This window comes from Eriocheir sinensis, chromosome 49 (genome assembly GCF_024679095.1).
Source record: "Eriocheir sinensis breed Jianghai 21 chromosome 49, ASM2467909v1, whole genome shotgun sequence".
Lineage (NCBI taxonomy): Eukaryota > Metazoa > Arthropoda > Malacostraca > Decapoda > Varunidae > Eriocheir > Eriocheir sinensis.
The window spans coordinates 8454887-8477386 of NC_066557.1; the positions used below are offsets into that span (position 1 = coordinate 8454887).

A 22500-nucleotide genomic window follows, 5' to 3' on the forward strand; every position below is an offset into this window, starting at 1 on the left:
CATCTTCATTGTATATTTTTTGTCCTCCTCCTCCTCCTCCTCCTCCTCCTCTTCTTCCTCCTCCTCAATAATTTTCCCTTAAGCTCTCTTCTCCATTCATCTCAATTTCAAAACAACACCGATACGTTTTCTTTAATACAACTTTTTTGAAGGGAGACTCAAAGAGAACGAGAGATAAAGGATAGCAGCGGACTGATAGATAGACAGATAGATATATAGACAGATAGATAGATAAAGACAGACAGAGATAGATAGATAGATAGACAGACAAAGAGGTATATAAATAGATAGACATAGACAGTTGAAAGACAAATATAGACAGACAGATAGATAGATGGATAGATAAATGGATGGATACAGATAGTCAAACATTGATATATGGAAATAGATAAGGCTAAAGAAATAAACATAGATAGATAGATAGATAGATAGATAGATAGCGGTATACTGAAGGCGAAGTGAAATAATAACAATAACAAAAGCAATAAATAATAATCAAAAACACATTATTCATTCCCTGATTCACTTACTTGTCAATCTATTCCCTCAATCATCATTCATTTATATTCTTTCATTCACTTACTCTCTTATTCATTCTATATTCTCTCATTCATTTACTCTCTTATTCATTCATCTATATTCTCTCATTCACTTACTGTCTTATTCATTCATCTATATTTTCTCATTCATTTACTGTCTTATTCATTCATCTATATTTTCTCATTCATTTACTGTCTTATTCATTCATCTATATTTTCTCATTCATTTACTGTCTAATTCATTCATCTATATTTTCTCATTCATTTACTGTCTTATTCATTCATCTATATTCTCTCATTCATTTACGGTCTAATTCATTCATCTATATTCTCTCATTCATTTACGGTCTAATTCATTCATCTATATTTTCTCATTCATTTACTGTCTTATTCATTCATCTATATTCTCTCATTCATTTACGGTCTAATTCATTCATCTATATTCTCTCATTCATTTACGGTCTTATTCATTCATCTATATTTTCTCATTCATTTACTGTCTAATTCATTCATCTATATTTTCTCATTCATTTACTGTCTAATTCATTCATCTATATTTTCTCATTCATTTACGGTCTGATTCATTCATCTATATTTTCTCATTCATTTACGGTCTGATTCATTCATCTATATTTTCTCATTCATTTACTGTCTAATTCATTCATCTATATTCTCTCATTCACTTACGGTCTAATTCATTCATCTATATTTTCTCATTCATTTACTGTCTAATTCATTCATCTATATTCTCTCATTCACTTACGGTCTGATTCATTCATCTATATTTTTTCATTCATTTACTGTCTAATTCATTCATCTATATTCTCTCATTCACTTACTGTCTTATTCATTCATCTATATTTTTTCATTCATTTACGGTCTAATTCATTCATCTATATTCTCTCATTCACTTACGGTCTAATTCATTCATCTATATTTTCTCATTCATTTACTGTCTAATTCATTCATCTATATTTTTTCATTCACTTACGGTCTGATTCATTCATCTATATTTTTTCATTCATTTACGGTCTAATTCATTCATCTATATTCTCTCATTCATTTACTGTCTAATTCATTCATCTATATTGTCTCATTCACTTACGGTCTAATTCATTCATCTATATTCTCTCATTCATTTACGGTCTAATTCATTCATCTATATTTTTTCATTCATTTACGGTCTAATTCATTCATCTATATTCTCTCATTCATTTACTGTCTAATTCATTCATCTATATTGTCTCATTCACTTACGGTCTAATTCATTCATCTATATTCTCTCATTCACTTACGGTCTAATTCATTCATCTATATTCTCTCATTCATTTACGGTCTAATTCATTCATCTATATTCTCTCATTCATTTACTGTCTAATTCATTCATCTATATTGTCTCATTCACTTACGGTCTAATTCATTCATCTATATTGTCTCATTCACTTACGGTCTAATTCATTCATCTATATTCTCTCATTCATTTACGGTCTAATTCATTCATCTATATTCTCTCATTCATTTACTGTCTAATTCATTCATCTATATTCTCTCATTCACTTACGGTCTAATTCATTCATCTATATTTTCTCATTCACTTACGGTCTTATTCATTCATCTATATTCTCTCATTCATTTACGGTCTTATTCATTCATCTATATTCTCTCATTCACTTACGGTCTAATTCATTCATCTATATTTTCTCATTCATTTACTGTCTAATTCATTCATCTATATTCTCTCATTCACTTACGGTCTAATTCATTCATTTATATTTTCTCATTCACTTACTGTCTAATTCATTCATCTATATTTTCTCATTCATTTACTGTCTTATTCATTCATCTATATTCTCTCATTCATTTACTGTCTTATTCATTCATTTATATTCTCTCATTCACTTACGGTCTAATTCATTCATCTATATTTTCTCATTCATTTACTGTCTTATTCATTCATCTATATTTTCTCATTCACTTACGGTCTAATTCATTCATCTATATTCTCTCATTCACTTACTGTCTTATTCATTCATCTATATTTTCTCATTCACTTACGGTCTAATTCATTCATCTATATTCTCTCATTCACTTACGGTCTAATTCATTCATCTATATTCTCTCATTCACTTACGGTCTAATTCATTCATTTATATTTTCTCATTCACTTACTGTCTTATTCATTCATCTATATTTTCTCATTCATTTACTGTCTTATTCATTCATCTATATTTTCTCATTCATTTACTGTCTTATTCATTCATCTATATTTTCTCATTCATTTACTGTCTTATTCGTTCATTTATAATTCCCATCATTTTTATATTAATTACATTTATTATCATTATCACGTTTATACATATCAGCAACAACAAAAATAACACAACACGAACTGAAGTCTATGAACGAAATGCCACTTAAAACAACAACAACAACAACAAACTAACAAATAAGCAATCCATTTCCCGTTTTCCTTTTCATCATTTATTATTTCGAGCCCGTTTTCTTTCTCTCATGCTTCCCTTTTCAACGGTACACTTCACCATTTTAAAAAACAAACAAAACAATCCACTTCCCATTTTTTTCCACCATTATTATTAAAGGCCCGTTTTCCTTTCTTCCTTCTTTTTATATTTTCAAGGGTAAACTTCGCCATTTCATTATTCCCATGTAAAACGCTAAAAACAAGTATATGCAACATTCCACTTCCCATTTTCCTTTTCATCATTATTGTTAGCAGCCCGTTTTCTTTCTCTCTCCCTCCCATTTTCTTTCTTTCATTCTCTTTTCAACGGTAACTTCCCCAATTTACTTTTCCCACTTGAGCACACACACACACAGACACACACACAAAAAAAAAAAAAAAATCCATTTCCCATTTTCCTTTCCATTGTTATCATTACCATCCCATTTTTCTTTCTTCTTTTTAACTTTTCAACGGTATACTTAGCCATTTCATTATTAACATGTAAAACGCTAAAAACAAGTATATACAACATTCCACTTCCCATTTTCCTTTTCATCATTATTATTACCAGCCCGTTTTCTTTCTTTCTCCCTTCCATTTTCTTTCTTTTTTTCTTTTTAACGGTTACTTCACGATTTTACTTTTCCCACAAACACTAAAAACAAACCAAAAAACAAACAATCCACTTCCCATTTTCCTTTCCACCATTATTATTACAGGCCCGTTTTCCTTTTTTCCTTTTTTTTATCTTTTCAAGGGTAAACTTCGCCATTTCGTTATTCCCATGTAAAACGCTAAAAACAAGTATAACATTCCACTCCCCATTTTCCTTTTCATCATTATTATTACCAGCCCGTTTTCTTTCTTTCTCGCTCCCATTTTCTTTCTTTTTTCAACGGTAACTTCACGATGTCACTTTTTCCACAAACATTAAAAACAACCCCCAAAACAACAATCCACTTTCCATTTTCCTTTCCACTGTTATTATTACCATCCCATTTTCCTTTCTTCTTTTTAACTTTTCAACGGTAAACTTCGCCATTTTATTTTTCTCTCCCTCCCTCCAATATATCTGACACGCATTCCATTAAATTTGACTCGAAGCGCGGCACAGACCGGCGTAGAACTCTAATTAGTGAGCGGCGCCAGAGTTTTATTACCAGGGTCAGGGAGAGGGAGAGAGGGAGAGGGAGGGGGGAAGGGAAAGAGAGAGAGGGAGAGGGGATGAAAGCAGAAAGACATGTGTAAATGGATTGAAGATAAATAAAAAAAAAATGACATAGTGACAGAAAGACAGAAAGACAGACAGCTAAATAGACAGACATTCATACAGACAGACAGACAGATAGGTAAAGAAGAGGAGACAGACAGACAGACAGACAGACATATAAATACAGACAAACAGATAGACAGACAGAACAGAATAACATACAAAAGAAGACAAACAGACACAGATAGAGACAAACGTAGACAGAGAAAGAGACAGACAGAGATCAAATGGCAAGTAAAGACAGATACAGACAGACAGACAGACACAGAGGGGAGGAGAGAGAAAGGGAGAAAGATGAAAAGTGTGGAGGAGAAGGGAAGAAGAGGAGGAGGAGGAGGAGGAGGAAGAGAGAGAGAGAGAGAGAGAGAGAGAGAGAGAGAGAGAGAGAGAGAGAGAGAGCAAAAGAGAGACAAAGAGAGCAAGAGTTTCACCACCACCACCATCACCACCACCACCACCACCACCACCACCACCGCCTTCACCACCGCCGCCACCGTAATGTAACCCTGAACATTAATGTCTGCTCGTTAAAGCCGGGTCACACCGAGTAATTAGGTTGGCAGGTGATCAAGTCAAGTCATTAAATACGGGTTGTGCTCTAGTGATTACTCTCTCTCTCTCTCTCTCTCTCTCTCTGCTGCTGGTGATGGAGGTGGTGGTGATGGTGGTGGTGGTGGTTGTGGTGGGGGTAGTGAGGGGGGGATTGATGGGGTGTGGGAGGAGGGAAGAGATGGTGATGATGGTGGTGATAGTGGTGTGTGGGGGGTAGTATTGGTAGAGGGGGAAGGTGGTGGTGGTGGTGGTGGTGGGGGTGGTGAGGGAGGGAGGGGGGAGTATTGTGGTGAGGGAAGAGGGAAGAGATGGTGGTGATGGTGGTGATAGTGGTGTGTTGAGGGGTAGTATTGTGGTAGTGGTGGTGGTGGTGGTGGTGGTGATGATGGTGGTGGTGGTGATGGTCATTTTTGGTTATATTCTATCACTATCGTCATCAGTATCATTACCATCATCATCACTTTCCTCTCTCTCTCTCTCTCTCTCTCTCTTATCCCCTGCTTCTTACACCCGATACTCTCACCCTCTTCTCCCTCTCTCCCTCCCTCTCCCTCTTTTCCTCATACCAAACGCACTATCATCTTCTCCCCCTCCCTCCCTCTCTTCCTCCCTCTCTCGACCCACTCTCTCTCCCTCTTATCCAACACTTTATCATGCACTTTTCTCTCCCTTTCTCTTCTTAACTACCTCTCCTCTTCTTCCCGCTCATAACTCTTCTCTTTTACCAGTGACCTTTTCTCTTTTCTTCAGTGACCTTTTTTTCTATTAAGTGATCTTTCTTTTTTTCATCTAGCAGTGCCATCTTCTCTCTCTTTTGACAGTGACCTTTTAACACTAATCTTTTTATCATCAATACTGACCTTTTTCATTTCCATTGACCTTTTGACGGTGATATTTTTCCTTTCTTTTGAGTGAACGTTTAAAACCGACCTTGCTCCATTCTCTCTGTCTCTTACTCCTAAACAAACACTCTCCTTCCTTTCCCCTTTTCTCCCTCTCTCCATTTCACCCCTACCCCCCTCTCCTCTTCCTCTTACTCCCAAACACACACTCCCCTTCCTTCCCTTTTTCTCCCTCTCTCTCCATTTCACCCCTACCCCCCTCTCCTCTTCCTCTCACTCCCAAACACACACTCCCCTTCCTTTTCCCTTTTTTCTCCCTCTCTCTCCATTTCACCCCTACCCCCCTCTCCTCCTCCTCTCACTCCCAAACACACACTCACCTTCCTTTCCCCTTTTTCTCCCTCTCCCTCTCTCTCCTTCCCCTTTTTCTCCCTCTCCCTTTCACCCCTTTCCCCTGTTTTTTCCCTCTCCCTCTCACCCCTTTCCCCTATCTCTCCCTCTCCCTCTTATCCCTTTTCCCTTTTTCTCCCTCTCCCTCTCATCCCTTTCTCCCCTTCTGCCCCCAGCGTGCAACAGGACCTACTACGGGCGCGTGGGCTCCACCTACACGCTTCAGGTGCGGAAGCCGGAGAAGGGCACGCTGCCGCACTTCTGCCAGCTCACCTTCATCGCCTCGGGAGACGTGTACGGCGATCTGGTGCAGCTTAGTATCGAGAAGTTCAGTTTGGGCAGGTACGTGTGTGTGTGTGTGTGTGTGGGTGGGGGGGGAAGGAGACTTGGAAGTGTGTGTGTGTGTGGGGGGGATGGGAGAGGAGGAGGGAGACTTGGAAGTGTGTGTGTATGGGGGGGGGAGACATAGAAGTGTGTGTGGGGGGTGAGGGATAGGGGGGGAGGGGGACATGGAAGTGTGTGTGTGGGGGGGGGGGTATGGGGGGTAGGGGGGTAGGGAGACTTGGAAGCACAGTAGCCAGATTATCGTACTCAAGAGCCTCGTATTTACCGGTTTCTGAGTCATTGCTATTCCCCCAAAAAAACACCAATAATTAACCTTTATACGATAACTCTATATGAAGGGAGTCATTGGGGTCGAGGAGCCAGTTTTGGGGGTCGGAAATAGGCAAACATATAAGTCTGAGTACGACAATCTGGCAACGTTGCTTCGAAGGGAGGACAAGGGAGAGTGAGAAATAGTGGACGTCTTGGGAGAAAGTAGAGGAAGAAGGGAGATGATAATGCCATGGAAGGAAGGAAGTAGAGGGGTGGATAGGGGTGATGGTGGCTTGGAAGGGAGGACAAGGGAGAGAGAAAGTGGAAAGAAGAAGAGAGGGGTGGATAGGGGTGATGGTGGCTTGGAAGGGAGGACAAGGGAGATAGATAGTAGAGGAAGAAGAAGGGAGATAATGGTGCCATGGAAGGAAGTAGAGAGGGGTGGATGGGGGGTGATGGTGGCTTGGAAGGGAGGACAAGGGAGATAGAAAGATAGAAGAGGGAGAAGAAGGGAGATAAATAGTGCCATGGAAGGAAATAGAGAAAAATGTCAACCCAAAATGAAGAAAATGTTAACTCCCCAAAAATGCCAACCAAAAAAAAAAATAATAATAATGACAACAACAAAAAAAGTCAACCAAAACAGACAAAAGAAAAAAAAATGTCAACCAAGAAACGTCAACCAAAAAATGCCAATCAAAAATAAAATGTCAAAAAAAAAAAAAAAAAAAAAAAGGAGCGAAATCCGAGTCTATCAACGCGGAGAATTTGACCCCCAAATCAAAAAGGTCGTATCAGTGACATTAGTCCGGGCTCGCTAATTACCTGTGGCTCCATTAATTAACAGGTAACTCAACTAATTCCAGGCGGGGCAGCCAATTAGCGCCCCTCACCGCCAATAAAAGGCTGCTAATGAAGGTGAGGTCGATGATGACGATGGTGATGATGATGGTGATGAAGATCATGATGGTGTTGATGATGATGATGATGATGAAATAGCAGATGTAGATGAAGTAGTAGTAGTATTAGTAGTAGTAGTAGTAGTAGTAGTAGCAGTAGCAGTAGAAGTAGAAGTAGTAGTAGTAGTAGTAGTAGTAGTAGTAAAGTCAATAACAAAAACAGCAACAAAATGATCAACAACAACAACAATAATAATAATAATAATAATAATAATAATAATAATAATAATAATAATAATAATAATAATAATAATAATAACAATAATAATAGCAATAATAATCAGCACCCATTGACCTATACTAAAGCAATCAGCGCGAAATATTGAAGTAATTATTCCACTCGATAGAGATAATTATCGGATGAGTTCGTTCACGCCCGCCGGAATTCATATGCAATGGAACGAAAAAAAAAGAGACGAGGTTGAAATGAAGTGAAAACACGAATATTAAAAAAAAATGACCGTAAAAAAAAAAAAAAAAAAACACTGACAAGAAAATAATGATGAAAGAAAAAGTGGAAATGGTGATAATGTTTTGATTATGTGGAGAGCAGGATGGTGTGTTTGTTTGTTTGTTTGTTTGTTTGTTTGTGTGTGTGGGGGGGGGGGGGTTAAATATATTCAATACCACAGCAGGTATTATCAAGCCTTTTCATATGTGTGTGTGTGTGTGTGTGTATATATGCATGTGTCTATGTATGAATGCATGCATGTATGTATGTATATTTGCATGTATGTAAGTATGACTGTATGTAGGAAAACGCGTAGATATGTAAGTAAAATTATATGCATGTATGTATAATGTATGTATGTATTTATATAAGATCCATGTGCGTAGTGTGTGTGTGTGTGTGTGTGTGTGTGTGTGTGTGTGTGTGTGTGTAAGGCCGTAAGTGGAGTCGGTAAGTGCCGTGTAAGTGCCGTGTAAGTGGGGAGTAAAAATAAAGAGTAATTGTAATAATCAATGTTACTTAAGTGTTTTTCTTGTCCGCAGTCCACACCTGACCACAAGCCCCAATTAAAACTATAATTGAACGTCAGCTGGGAGCGAGGGGGGCGGAGCAGGGGGCGGCAGGGGGATGGGGGATGGTAGGGGGCCAGGGCAGGGGGGGTGAGGGGGGTGATAGGGGTGGGGGATGCGGCTTAGGGATAAAAATTTCGGTGCGTCTGTGAGGCCAAGTTTGTCAGTTTTAATTAAACGAAAAAGTCAGCGAGTAAAACAGTGATTGTGTGTGTGTGTGTGTGTGTGTGTGTGTGTGTGTGTGTGTAAGCAGGAGATAATCAAATGTGAGCAGGATGTGAAAAGTGTCTTAGGGCACAGCCTTCCCCGTGAGCTGCCACCACCGCCACCACCACCACCACCACACCCTAGTAAGTACCCCCCCTCCCTCCAGATTCGTGTCGCACACCTCGGCGGGCTGCCCCGACGGCTACATGCAGATCGAGGAGTTGAGCCGCCCCCTGAACAGCGGCTACTGGTGCGGTGACGCCTGGGGCCACAACGTGTTCTACTCCGAGACCTCGGCGGTGAGTCTGCGCATCCGCGTGTTCACGAGGCTCGATGAGCAGCCGAGGGACGGGCCCGCCGCCTACCTGCCGCAGGACTCCGTCATGCTGCGGATATCCTACCGCTTTCTGCAGAAGGAGCGCGCGGTGCTGCGTTACGGCGCGCCCTACAGCCCCAAGTACCGCGGCGAGGACGTGGCCAACACCTTCTGTGACCGCGTCTTCGAGAACTGTGACAAGCGTAACTGTAAGATCCAGTCCCCGAACTTCCCGGGCATGTACCCGCGCAACCTGACCTGCCACTACCGCCTCAGCCAGACCCGCGTGCCCGACGGCAAGGTGGCGCTGATCCGCGTGTTCCAGCGCAACCCGCACCTCATCTACATCAAGGACCGCAACGCGCCGCACCTGTCCCGCGAGCAGCAGATGCGTGTGGGCTCGGCGTGCCACGTGCTGCACGACTACCTGGTAGCCTACGACGGCCGCTCCACGCGCGCCGCCGTGCTGGCCACGCTGTGCAAGGGCGGCGCGACCCTCAGCGGCATCACCTCCAGCGGGCCCCACCTGCTGCTCGTCTTCCACGCCTCGCCCTTCGACTTCCCCTTCCAGGACTCGCCGCGCCGCCGCACGTTCGGCTTCGAGCTCGACGTCGAGGTTGAGTTCGTCGACCGCGCCAGCACGGCGTACGTGCGTCCCGGCGAAGCGTGCAGCCACGAGGTGAGCAGCCGCGGCCAGCGCAGCGGGTATCTGCAGGCGCCGGCTCACTCCCTGCTGCCCAACACCACCTGCTGGTGGCGCCTGCTGGCCGAGCCCTCCGAGGTGGTGTGGCTCTACTTCCTCCACTACCGCCACGTCCACCACCCGGAGATGCCCACGCCCGCCCACTGCTCCAACACCCTCACCATCACCGACGGGGACGTCATCACCGCCCCGCCCCCCCAACTGACCCCCCTCATCGCCGCCGCCGCGGACAACACGAGCCTCACGACCACGCTGCTGGGCCGCTTCTGCCGCCCCGACAAGCTGCCGCGCGTGTGCTCGGGCGTGCACGCGCCGGGGCCGCATGCCGCGCCGTGTCTGCCGGGGGAGAGCTACGTGTCTTCTTCGCCGGCCCTCACGCTGTCCCTGCGGTACGCGGCGGGCACGGCGCCGGCACACGTGGAGTTCCTGGCGCGCTACGAGTTTGTGGACAAGCGGCAGTGGGGGGTGCCCACCCCCGGCGGCGGCCCCTGCGACCGCACTTTCACTCTGAGGCCGGAGGGACTCTTCGCCTCGCCGCGCGACGTGTTCCTGTTCGGCCGTGGCGGCTCGCGCAAGCTGCGCTGCGTCTATACCTTCCAGGCCGCCCCGCACCAGCGCGTGGCGCTGCGCATCATCCGCTCCCGCATGGGCTCGGCGTGCAGCACGGAGTACCGCCACGCCTCGCTGCGCTTCGAGTGTTCGCACGGCGGCGCGGCGGGACGGCCCGCCATCTGGGTGCAGGAGCAGCCGTGGCCGGACGTGGCCATGACCCGGGCGTGTGTGTGCGCCACGCCCCGCGAGCGGCCCTTCTCGGTGCTGAGCTACACTCCGCGCCTGCAGCTGGTCTTCAGCGTGCCCGCCATGACGGCGCAGCACGATTACACGCACTTCTTTTTCGAGGGCGAATACTCCATCGTGGACGCCGCGCCGCAGGGAGCCGAGTGCGACTTCGCGGCGCGGCGCCTCGAAGGCCGCTTCGGGAACTTCACGGTGGGCGGCGCGGCAGCGGAAGAGACGGAGTTTGAGGGCGGGGGCGGCGACCCCTGCCTGGCGCTGCCCCGCCTGGTGACGGCCACGGACGGCTCCTTCCTGTTCCTGCGGTTGCCCGGCACCGCCGCCACGCAGAGCTCCGCGGCCTGTCCCGCCGACTGGCGCCTCAACGTGTACGCGCCGGGCGGCCTGGCGCCCCTCGCCTCCGTGTGCCCCGCCCCACGCTACTCCTACACGCCCGTCTTCAGCAGCGGCTGGCGCGGCGGCGGCGGCGGCGGCGGCAGCGGGGAGCGGCACCACGTGGGGCGGCGGCAGCAGGAGACTCGGGACCTGCTGCTGGAGGTGGCAGGCAACGCCTCGGTGGCGCTACGTGTGTCGTGGGTCAGCGTGTGGCGGCCGCTGCAGACGGCGCCGCTGTCCCCCGCCGGCGCCGACCTGTGCCCGCACCGCTGCCCGGAGATCAGCGCGTGCCTGCCGCCGCAGCTGTGGTGCGACGGCGAGGCGCACTGCCCCGACGGCACGGACGAGGGAGCGGCGGCGTGCGGGCTGCTGGCGGCGCTGCCCTGGGTATACCTGGCGGCGGGCACGGTGCTGATGGGCTCCCTAGCGGCGCTGCTGGCGGCCGTGGTGGTGCACCGGCGCCGCTCGCAGGCCGTGAAGGCGGTGGCGGCGGCGGTGGTGGAGAACAACAGCCACGGCCTCAAGAGCGCCACGCACGACCCGCTGCTGCCGCCGGAGAAGGACTCGTGGTGACGCCGCGCCCCGCCCCAAGACCTCGTCTGTGTCGACTACGAGACCACCGTGTAGGGCGGGGCGGGGCACACCACACCACGCTGACAACACCACCGACAACACCACATCACACCGGCAACACCACCGACAACACCACACCTCACCACCGGTGTGGCATCGAATTCCGTCCCTCTGTCAGGAAATGTCCGAAATTGGTCTGCACATGCGCGGGCTTTGCTATTTTGTCCATTTCATTCACTGCCCAGTCTTTCAATAGCTTACAGTAAGCTTACCTTTGATCTTATGCCAGTTTTCATGAAAAAATTGCCAAATTCCAGGCTGTCTTGGACCCCGCAGCTCAGCGAGTACTGAATGGAGAGTATCCCATAAACCTGACCCTGAATCAGAAGAAAACTGAGGAGACAGAAGGACAGTCATACGATCAAAGGTAAGCTGTGTACAAGCTATTAGAAGGCAGTGCAGGGAAAGAAATGGACAAAGTAGCAAAGCCCGCGCATGCGCAGTTCACTTTCGGACATTTCCCGACAGAGGGACGGAATTCGACGCCACACCAGCAAAACCACACCACCACCAACACCACTGACAACACCAGCAACACCACAACAATAACACCAACACCACCAACACCACTGATAACACCACACCAACACCACCACCAACACCAACACCAACACCACACCAACACCACTGACAACACCAACACCAACACCACCAACACCACTGATAACACCACACCAACACCAACACCAACACCACACCAACACCACACCAACACCACTGACAACACCACCAACACCACACCAACACCACTGACAACACCACCGACCCCACACCAACACCACTGACAACACCACCAGCACAACACCACACCAACACCAACACCACCACCAACACCACACCAACACCACTGACAACACCAACACCAACACCACCAACACCACTGATAACACCACACCAACACCAACACCAACACCACACCAACACCACTGACAACACCACACCAACACCACTGACAACACCACACCAACACCACACCAACACCACTGACAACACCACACCAACACCACACCAACACCACTGACAACACCACCAACACCACACCAACACCACCAGCACAACACCACACCAACACCAACACCAACACCAACACCACTGACAACACCACCAACACCACACCAACACCACTGACAACACCACACCAACACCACTGACAACACCACACCAACACCACTGACAACACCACTAACACCACCACCAACACCACTGACAACACCACCAACACCACACCAACACCACACCAACACCACTGACAACACCACCAGCACAACACCACACCAACACCAACACCAACACCAACACCACACCAACACCACTGACAACACCACCAGCACAACACCACACCAACACCAACACCACACCAACACCAACACCAACACCACACCAACACCACACCAATACCACTGATAAGACCATCAACACCACACCAATACCACTGATAACACCACCAACACCACACCAATACCACTGATAAGACCATCAACACCACACCAATACCACTGATAACACCACCAACACCACACCACACCACACCAACACCACACCAACATCACACCAACACCACACCACACCAACACCAACACCACACCAACACCACACCAACATCACACCAACACCACACCACACCAACACCAACACCACACCAACACCACACCAACATCACACCAACACCACTGACAACACCACCAACACCACTGACAACACCACACCACACCAACACCAACACCACACCAACATCACACCAACACCACATCAACACCACACCAACACCACACCACCACCACCACCACCAACACCTCCACCACCACCAACAACACCACTGACAACACCACACCATCATCACCACACCAACACCACTGACAACACCACCAACACCATCAACACCAAAACACCACACCCACACCATCAATCAAACTACTGCAAACTTACCAACACACACACACACACACACACACACACACACACACACACATCTTAGGCAGTTCTTCCATAGGCACGTTCTTCAGTAGTGAGAAGAAGAGGAAGAGAAGAGAGAGGTAAGATTAAAGAGAGAAAGAATAAGAGGAGGGAGAAAAAAGAACACCCCCCACCCACCCCACATACCCCTTCCATCACCTCCGCGGCAAACCCTCCCTACACACACACACACACACACACACACACACACGCCATCAATCTCCACCCCCCAGACAATTCAATTTCAACTTTAATACACCAAAATTCGGCAATATATAAGACGCGAACACCGTCATATGGAATTTTTTTTAACAATTTCTCAATAAATTTCGTGTTAGGCCTATCCCGTGCGGTCCCCTCCTTCCCTTACCCCCTCCCCTGCTTCCCCTGTCTTCTTCCCGTATCCCCTTACCTTCCCTACCTTTCCCCTACCCCCTCCCCTTCTTCCCTGGCCTTCTTCCCTTATCCCCTTACCTTCCCTACCTTTCCCTTGCTCCCCTCTCCCCCCGCCGCCCATTTTAACGAGCCTAACGGACCCAGAGACAGGCCTATACACGTACTTAATTATCAAGGCGCGGCAAGGACACGGACGAGGCAGATAATGAGGGTGATGAGATAAGTAAATGGAGTATAAGATAAATTAAAGTCTCGGGAGATAAAAGAATAAATAGACGTGGTTAGATAAAGAGAAAAAATATAACACGTGAAATTAGATAAAGAGATGAAAGATTAGTAAGGCGTATTAAGATGTCTTGTCGAACCTAACCTAACCTAACTTGACGTAACCGAACCTGACGTGGCCTGACCTGAATTAACCTAAAATCTTTGTACCGATTAATGTTTTTTTTATTATTTGTTATTTGTTTCGAAATTCTACCTTTCCAGTTTAGAGTAAAAATATTTATCATCTAGAAGCATAACCTTACGCAAAGTGACTATCCCTTCCTTATTATTTTTGTTTTCAACTTCTTCACTGTAAAAATATATTATCTAGAAGCATAACCTACCGCGAACTGACTATCCCTTCCTTATTCGTTTCCCTTTCAACTTCTTTCTTCACTGTAAAAATATATCATCTAGAAGCATAACCTACCGCGAACTGACTATCTCATCCTTATTCGTTTTTGCTTTCAACTTCTTTCTTCCCTGTAAAAATATATTATCTAGAAGCATAACCTACCGCGAACTGACTATCTCATCCTTATTCGTTTTTGCTTTCAACTTCCTTTCTTTACTGTAAAAATATATTATCTACACGCTATCTAAAACATTTTCCCTTTTTTTCAATTCTTCCTGTCTTACTCGTTGTGTGTTTCTTTTCAATCTTCTTTTTGCTTTAAATTCCGTTAATCACAGCCGTACCAAACTTACTGAAACGCATTACTTGACCTGAACTGATCATCTTTTTTTTTAATTCTACCATTCTTTTAATTATGGGAGAAGTGATTTGTGGGTTTTCTTTTCCAATCTCCGAAAATAAGATCAATTAAATGTGATGAAGGAAAGATAAATTGTCAGCTTTGTCTCTTCAAGGGAAACCAACTTATACATAATGAACTTGAAGAAATCTTACAAATAACTTCAACAACATAATAATAATGACGGTGATGATGATAATGATGTTGATGGCAAAAATAATAACAATGACAATAGAAATAATAATAATGATAAAATATGACAAACAAAAACAATAACAACAAACACAAAAACACGAGAAAAAAAAACAATACAAATAAAACAAAAAAAAAAATCAATCTCCAAATTTCCATCACAATCCACAAACAACAAAAACAAAAACAACAAAACAATAGCAACACAAGTCCCATTTTCTTCCTCCACCGCCGCCGCCTCCGACACCGCCCCGTTTTCTATCACGATTAAGGGGAAACTCACGCAAACAAAGCCCGTTCAGCCCAGACTCAACTAAATGATTTTCTCCGTTCCCTTATCAGCTCCATCAGTCAGGGAGGCTTACACGCTTATCAGGGCCGTAAGGAAGGGGGGCAGGGGTGTAGCTGGCCCTCCTAACCCCCCTTTTTTATGTCCCTTTCTTCCCCTGGGGTGTATGTGAGGGGTGAGGGGGAAGGGGAGGGATAGATTGCCCTTACCCCCTTTTTTCTATGCCCCTTCTTCCCCTGGGTGAATGTGGGGGATGGAGGGGAGGAAGGAGGGGAAGAGGAGGTAGAGAGGAAAGAGTTTATAGATATAAGAAGAGAGGGACAGAGAAAGAGAGAGAAAGAGAGTGAGTGAGTGAGTGAGTGAGTGAGTGAGATAGGGGTAGAGAAAGAGAGAGGGATAATAAGAGTAATAGTTGAGTGAGTGAGTGAGTGAGTGAGATAGAGCGAGATAGAGAAAGAGAGAGATAAAGAAGTTAAAAATCGTTAGAGTATTTGTACATTTATATTTGATAATAAAATGAGACACAGAGATTGTGATTTTATTTTTCCTGGTGATGGGAAAGAAGGGAAGGGAAGGGAAGGGAAGGGAAGGGAAGGAGGGAAGGAGGAAGGGAGTTTAGAAAGGAGGAAAACGGAGGAAGGAAATAAGAGAATGGTGAGATAAAGGAAGGTATGAGAGAGAATAAGGAGGGGAAACTATGGGAAGGGAAGGGATGGAAAGGGGATAATGGAAAAGGGAAGGGAAGGGAAGGGAAGGGAAAGGAAGGGAAAAGAAGGTGAAGGAAGGGAACTGAAGGGATGTAATGGGATAGGAAGGAAAGGGAAAGGAAAGAAGGGAAAAGGAAGAGAAGAAAATAGATTAGGAAGAGAAGGGAGAAAGGGAGCAGAAGGGATGTAATGGGATAGGAGGGAAAGGAAAAGGAAGGAAGGGAAAAGAAAGGAAGGGAAGAAAACATGTCAGGAAGCGAAGAGAAGGGAGGGAAAGACAGGAAGAAAGAGGAAATAAGGAAGAGAAGAAAAGGGATAGGAAGAAAAACAAAACAAAAGGAATAGTACAGGATAGGAGAAGGGAGGGGGAAAGAAAGGAAGACAAGAAAAGGGAAGGAAAGAAAAATGAAAGAGAAAATAAAGAAAGTAAGAGGAAAGCTAAAAAAAATAGGAAAGCAAAGCGAAAAAAAGAAGGAAATAAGAGGGAAGTAAAGAGGAGGAGGAGGAGGAGGAGGAGAGGAAAGAAAAAGAAGAGGAAGAGGAAGAGGAAAGTTAAAAAAGGGGAAAGCAAAGTGAAGGAAAAAAAGAAGGAAATAAAGAGGAGGAGGAGGAGGAGGAGGAGAGGAAAGAAAAAGAAGAGGAAGAGGAAGAGGAAAAAAAAGAGGAAAGTTAAAAAAGGGGAAAGCAAAGTGAAGGAAAAAAAGAAGGAAATAAAGAGGAGGAGGAGGAGGAGAGGAAAGAAAAAGAAGAGGAAGAGAAAACAAGAGGAAAGTTAAAAAAGGGGAAAGCAAAGTGAAGGAAAAAAAGAAGGGAATAAAGAGGAGGAGGAGGAGGAGGAGAGGAAAGAAAAAGAAGAGGAAGAGGAAGAGGAAAAAAAGAGGAAAGTTAAAAAAGGGGAAAGCAAAGTGAAGGAAAAAAGAAGGGAATAAAGAGGAGGAGGAGGAGGAGGAGGAGGAGGAGGAGGAGGAGAGGAAAGAAAAAGAAGAGGAAGAGGAAGAGGAAAAAATAAAAAAATAAAACTACATCCTCTTCAGCGACAGAAATAACGAGAACAAGATAAGAGGAAAAAGAAAAAAAAATGGAGGGAGAAAAGAAACAATGAGAAACGAATAATAATAGGGAGAGTAAAGGAATGGAACAAGGAAACATATGGAGAGAGAATGAAGGAGAGAGAGAGAGAGAGAGAGAGAGAGAGAGAGAGAGAGAGAGAGAAGGATGGAAGAGAGAGAGAGGTGTCTGCTATAGTTAAGGGAAGGGAATGGTTTAAAGAGATGAAGCTTTAAAGCCGTTCATCTTTAGCACAATCTTCAATTCCTTTATTAAAAAAGGAGAGAGAGAGAAAAGAAAGAGAGAGAGAGAGAGAGAGACGAAAAGCCGACACAAACACTGCCAGCCAACCAACCATCCTCTTCTCTCTCTCTCTTCTCTCTCTCTTCCTCTTCCCTTCTCTTCATCTCTTCTCTTCTTCCCTCCTCTTCTTCTTCCTCTTCTCTCTTCTCTTCCCTCCAGTTTTTTTCACTTCAATTCTCTCCATTTATTTTCTCTTCTCCCTCTTCTCTCTTTCTCTTTCCTCCCTCTTCTCTTCCCCCCTCCTATTCTTCTTCCTCTTCTCTCTTCTCTTCCCTCCAGTTTTTTCACTTCAATTCTCTCCATTTATTTTCTCTTCTCCCTTTTCTCTCCTCTCCCTTTCATTCCCTTTCTTTCCTTCATTCCTTTCTCTTCCTTCTCTCATTCTCATCCTTCCCTTTTCTCTTCATATTCCTCCTTTTCTCTCCTCTTCTCTTTCTCCATTTCTCTCCTCCATCTTCCCTCCAATTCTCGTATATTATCCTCCCTCTACTTATCTCCCCTTCTCTCCTCTTCCTTTCCTTCTCCTTCCTCTTCTCTTCTCTTCTCTTCCTTCATCTCTATTCATGTATTCTGCCTTCAAGTCATTCTCTTTTACTGTTTCTCTGTTCCCATCTTCATCTCTTTTCTCTTCCAATTATCTCCTTCTTCATTCTCTTTCTCTCATTTTTCTCTTCTCCCTCCATCTCTGTTTATGTATTCTGTTTTCTCAAATTTTTCTCTTCCTCTTTTTTTTATTTCTCCCTTTCATCTTTCTCCTCTCTCTCTGTCTCTCTCTTCTTCTTACGTTCTCTCTTTCACGTTCTCTTTCTCTATCTCTCTCTTTTTATTTCTCCCTCTTCTCTATCTCCTTTCCTTTTTTTACGTTTTCCCTTTCTCCTTTCTCTTTCTCTCCCTTTCTCTTCTTTATCTAACTTTTCTTTATTTTCTACTTTTCCTCCTTCAATGCTTCTCTCCTTCCTCTGTTTCCTCCTCCTTCAATCCTTCTCCTTTCCCTCCATTTTCCTCTTTTATGTTCCTTCCTTCCTTACTTTAAAATTCCTCCAATCTTTTTTTCTCTCCTCCTTTCCTCCTCTTTCCTCCAGTAATACATCTTTCTTTCTTTGCCTCCCTCCCTCCCTCCCTCCCTCCCTTCTTTCTTCTCCTCTCTTTCTTCTCTTCCTCTCTCTCACTCTCTCTCCGCATTCCATCTGTCTCCCTCCTTTCACTTTAAGATGGGTGTCCGTCTCTCTCTCTCTCTCTCTCTCTCTCTCTCCGGCCATTTATATAAAGCCAAGCCATTTAAAGGAGAATTTCAGGGACTGTGACTCTCTCTCTCTCTCTCTCTAATATTTGTAAAATAGTAGTAGTAGTAGTAGTAGTAGTAGTAGTAGTAGTAGTACACACACACACACACACACACACACACACACACACACACACACACACACAATAATAATATCGTTAATAATAAAATCTTTTCCTCGCATGGCGTGTGTGTGTTTAATTAAGGCAAGGTAGAAATAATTAAATTCAAGCTTCTGTCAGACACAACGTCAAGCTGGCTATTATTATTATTATTATTATTATTATTATTATTATTATTATTATTATTATCGTTATTATTTTTACAACTACTACTACTACTACTACTACAATTACTACTATCCACCAGAGCGAGCGAGAGCGAGAGAGAGAGAGAGAGAGAGAGAGAGAGAGAGGGCCAAGTAGCCGTCAGTATGCTAATAAGGGCTTGTTGTAACTCTTGGGATGACCTCTCCCCCCCCCCCTTCCCCCTCTCCCTCCCCCCTCCCCTTAAAGGTCACGTAGAAGGGAGGAAAGGTCAAAGGTCCGATAATAATAATAATAATGAGAGAGAGAGAGAGAGAGAGAGAGAGAGAGAGAGAGAGAGAGAAAGGGGTTACTCAAATATGGCTTGACGTGTCCGTAGATTTTCGTCACTTCTCCCCCCCCCCTCCCCCCTCCTCTCTCTCTCTCTCTCTCTCTAATCGGGTCATTTACCTCTTATTGTCTCCTTCGTTCCTCCCTTCCTTCCTCCTTTCTTTCTTTCTCTCTTTCTTCCTTTCTTCCTTCCTTCTCTCCTTCCTCTTGTTCCTTAATCCCTGCTTCTCTTTCTTCCTCATAAGTCTTCTCTTTACTTCCTTTCCATGTCAATTATTTCCTTCCTTCCTTCCTTCCTTCCTTCTTCTCTAATTCTTTTTTTTATCCTTATTCCCTCCTTGTATTCCTTTTCCTTTCTATCTCTTTCTTTCTTTCCTGTTTCATTCTTTCTTTCTTTCTTATTTCTTTCCTCTCTTACATCCTTTGTTTATCTTTTTTTTTTCTTCTCTCTCTCTTTTCCGTTCCATTTTCCGCATAATCCCTCCATCTTCTCTCCCTCCATCTTCTTACCTATTCAGTCTCTCTCTCTCTCTCTCTCTCTCTCTCTCTCTCTCTCTCAATCCTCCATTCTCCTCTTCCTCTTCTTCTTCTTCTTTTCTTCTTCTTCCTCCTCCTCCTCCTCCTCCTCCTCCTCCTCCTCCTCCTCCTCCTCCTCCTCCTCCTCCTCCTCCTCCTCCTCCTCCTCCTCCTCCTCCTCCTGCTCTTCTTCATCCTCCTTCATCAGTCCAAGCTTTCTCCTCTTCCTCTTCTTCGTCCTCCTCCTCCTCCTCCTCCTCCTCTTCATACATTCTCTCTCTCTCTCACCGGTGAATAGTGTGCCAAGTGTGTGTGTGTGTGTGTGTGTGTGTGTGTGTGTGTGTGTGTGTGTGTGTATGTATTTATGTATGTATGCACGCACACACACACACACACACACACACACACACACACACACACACACACACACACACACACACACACATGTACGTCAGTAAACACTTGAATATGCAAAGCGGAATCAGTGCAAACAAACAAACAAACAAACAAACAAGTAAACAAATAAACAAAGTAAAGAAAAAAAAACATGATCGACAGAAAGAAAAAAACAAGAAAAAAAATTAGACGATAAAAAATGCAACAGAGAGAGAGAGAGAGAGAGAGAGAGAGAGAGAGAGAGAGAGAGAGAGAGAGAGAGAGAGAGAGAGAGAGAGAGAGAGAGAGAGAGAGAGAGAGAGAGAGAGAGCACACACTAAGAAACCAGGCATCATCAGGTCGTAAGCTAACCCGTATTTAATTAAATCTCGCGAGAACACAACCCGGAAATATTAACACACGGGGACGCCACTAATTCAGGCTCGGGTTCCGGTGCCTCCTCCTTCCTATTATTATTATTATTATTATTATTATTATTATTATTGGTGGTGGTGGTAGTGGTGGTAGTAGTAGTAGTAGTAGTAGTAGTAGTAGTAGTAGTAGTAATAGTAGTAATAGCAATTCTTCTCTTCCTTTTCTCTACTTTTCTCTTCTCCTCTCTTCCTCCTCATTCTTCCTCTTTTACCTTTCTTTCATCCCTTTTCTCTTCCTTATTTTCCTCCTCTTACTGTCTTTACAATTCCCTTCCCTTCCATTTACCATCTCCTCCTCCTCCTCCTCCTCCTCCTCATTCTCAGCAGGTAAAGAAGGAAAGAAAAACTAAGCATATTGGATGAGACTGAAATATTTTGGCATGAGTATGAGGAGGAGGAAGAGGAGGAGGAGGAGGAGGAGGAGGAGGAGGAGGTAAGAAGAGAATGGAAGAGTAGTAGGAAGAAGGAGGAGGAGGAAGGAAGATGGGAGGGATGAATAAGAGGAGGAGGAGGAGGAGGAGGAGGAGGAGGAGGAGGAGGAAGAGGAAGCAGTAACGTGAGAGTGAGGGGAAGGAGGAGAAGGGAAGGGGAGGGAGAGAAAATGGAGATAAGAAGAGAATGGATGATAAGGAGGAGGAGGAGGAAGAGGAAGAAGAAGATAAGGAGGAGGAGGAGGAATCAGGAATGAGTGGTAAGGAGGAGGAGGAGGAAGAGGAGGAGGAATGAGAAGAATAAAGGAGAAATAAGAGAGAGGAGGAAAGAAGGGGAAGGAAGAAAGGGAGGAGAGGAGAGAAGAGATAATGGAGGAATCAACTTGAGAAGGAGAGAGAGGAAGAGTGGAAGAACGAGAAGAGGAGAGAAAGAGGAGGAGGAGGAGGAGGAAGGACAAAGAGGAAGAGAGAGGAAGAACGAGACGAGGAGAGGAAGAGGAAGGAGGAAGAGAAGGAGGAGGAGGAGGAGGAGGAGGAGGAGGAATTATTTATAAGGAAGAATTAAGGAGGAAAGAGAAACAAAAGAAGGAAAGAGGAGAAAGAAGAGGAAGAAGAGGAGGAGGAGAACAGACGGGAAGAGAGGAGTAAAGAAGAGGAAAATTAAGAGAAAAGAAGAGGAGAATGGGGAGAAGAGAAGACGAAGAGGAGGAAGAAGACAAAAAAAAGAGAAGAAGGGAAGAGAGGAGAAGACGAAGAGAAAAGGAAGAGAAAAATGAAGAGGAGGAAAGAGAAAAAAAAATAATAAAAGGATGAAATAGAAAGAAAGAGGAGGAAGAAGAGAAAAGAGGAGAAGGAAGGAGATAAGAAGAGAAACGAAGAGGACAAAAAAAAAGCAAAAAAAATTATGACCGGAAAAACGATATCGCAAAACAAGAAAACGAAGAGGAAGAGGAAGAGGAAGAGGAAGAAGAGAAGAGGAAAAAAGAAGAGGAGAAAAGAGGAGAGAAGGAAAGGAGAAAGGAAAACAAACAAACAAAAAAAAATACAAGAAAACGAAGAGAAAGAGAAAGAGGAAGAGGAAAAGAGAGAAGAGGAGGAAGGGAGAAAGGAAAACAAACAAACAAACAAGCAAACAAACAAACAATATAAACAAAGACGAAAACACAGTACACGAAAACGACCAAGAGGAAGAGGAAGAGGAAGAGGAGGAAGAGGAGGAGCACTTTTTCGAGGTAATATTCATGGAAGGCTCTTAATTAACGTTATTTATTATATATATTATCCATTTATTTTTG

The 22500-nt window shown here is 44.6% G+C and overlaps 1 protein-coding gene across 1 annotated transcript in view; it reads left to right on the top strand.

The window, feature by feature from the left end:
* Positions 1 to 12587, top strand: part of LOC126981662 (uncharacterized) — a 16623-nt gene extending 4036 nt beyond the window's left edge. The window contains exons 2-3 of the mRNA XM_050833091.1: positions 6234 to 6399; positions 9007 to 12587. Of these exons, the coding sequence (XP_050689048.1) occupies positions 6234 to 6399; positions 9007 to 11602 (2762 nt within the window). The 3' untranslated portion in view covers positions 11603 to 12587. The remainder of the gene's footprint in view (positions 1 to 6233; positions 6400 to 9006) is intronic.
* Positions 12588 to 22500: the final 9913 nt, after the last annotated feature.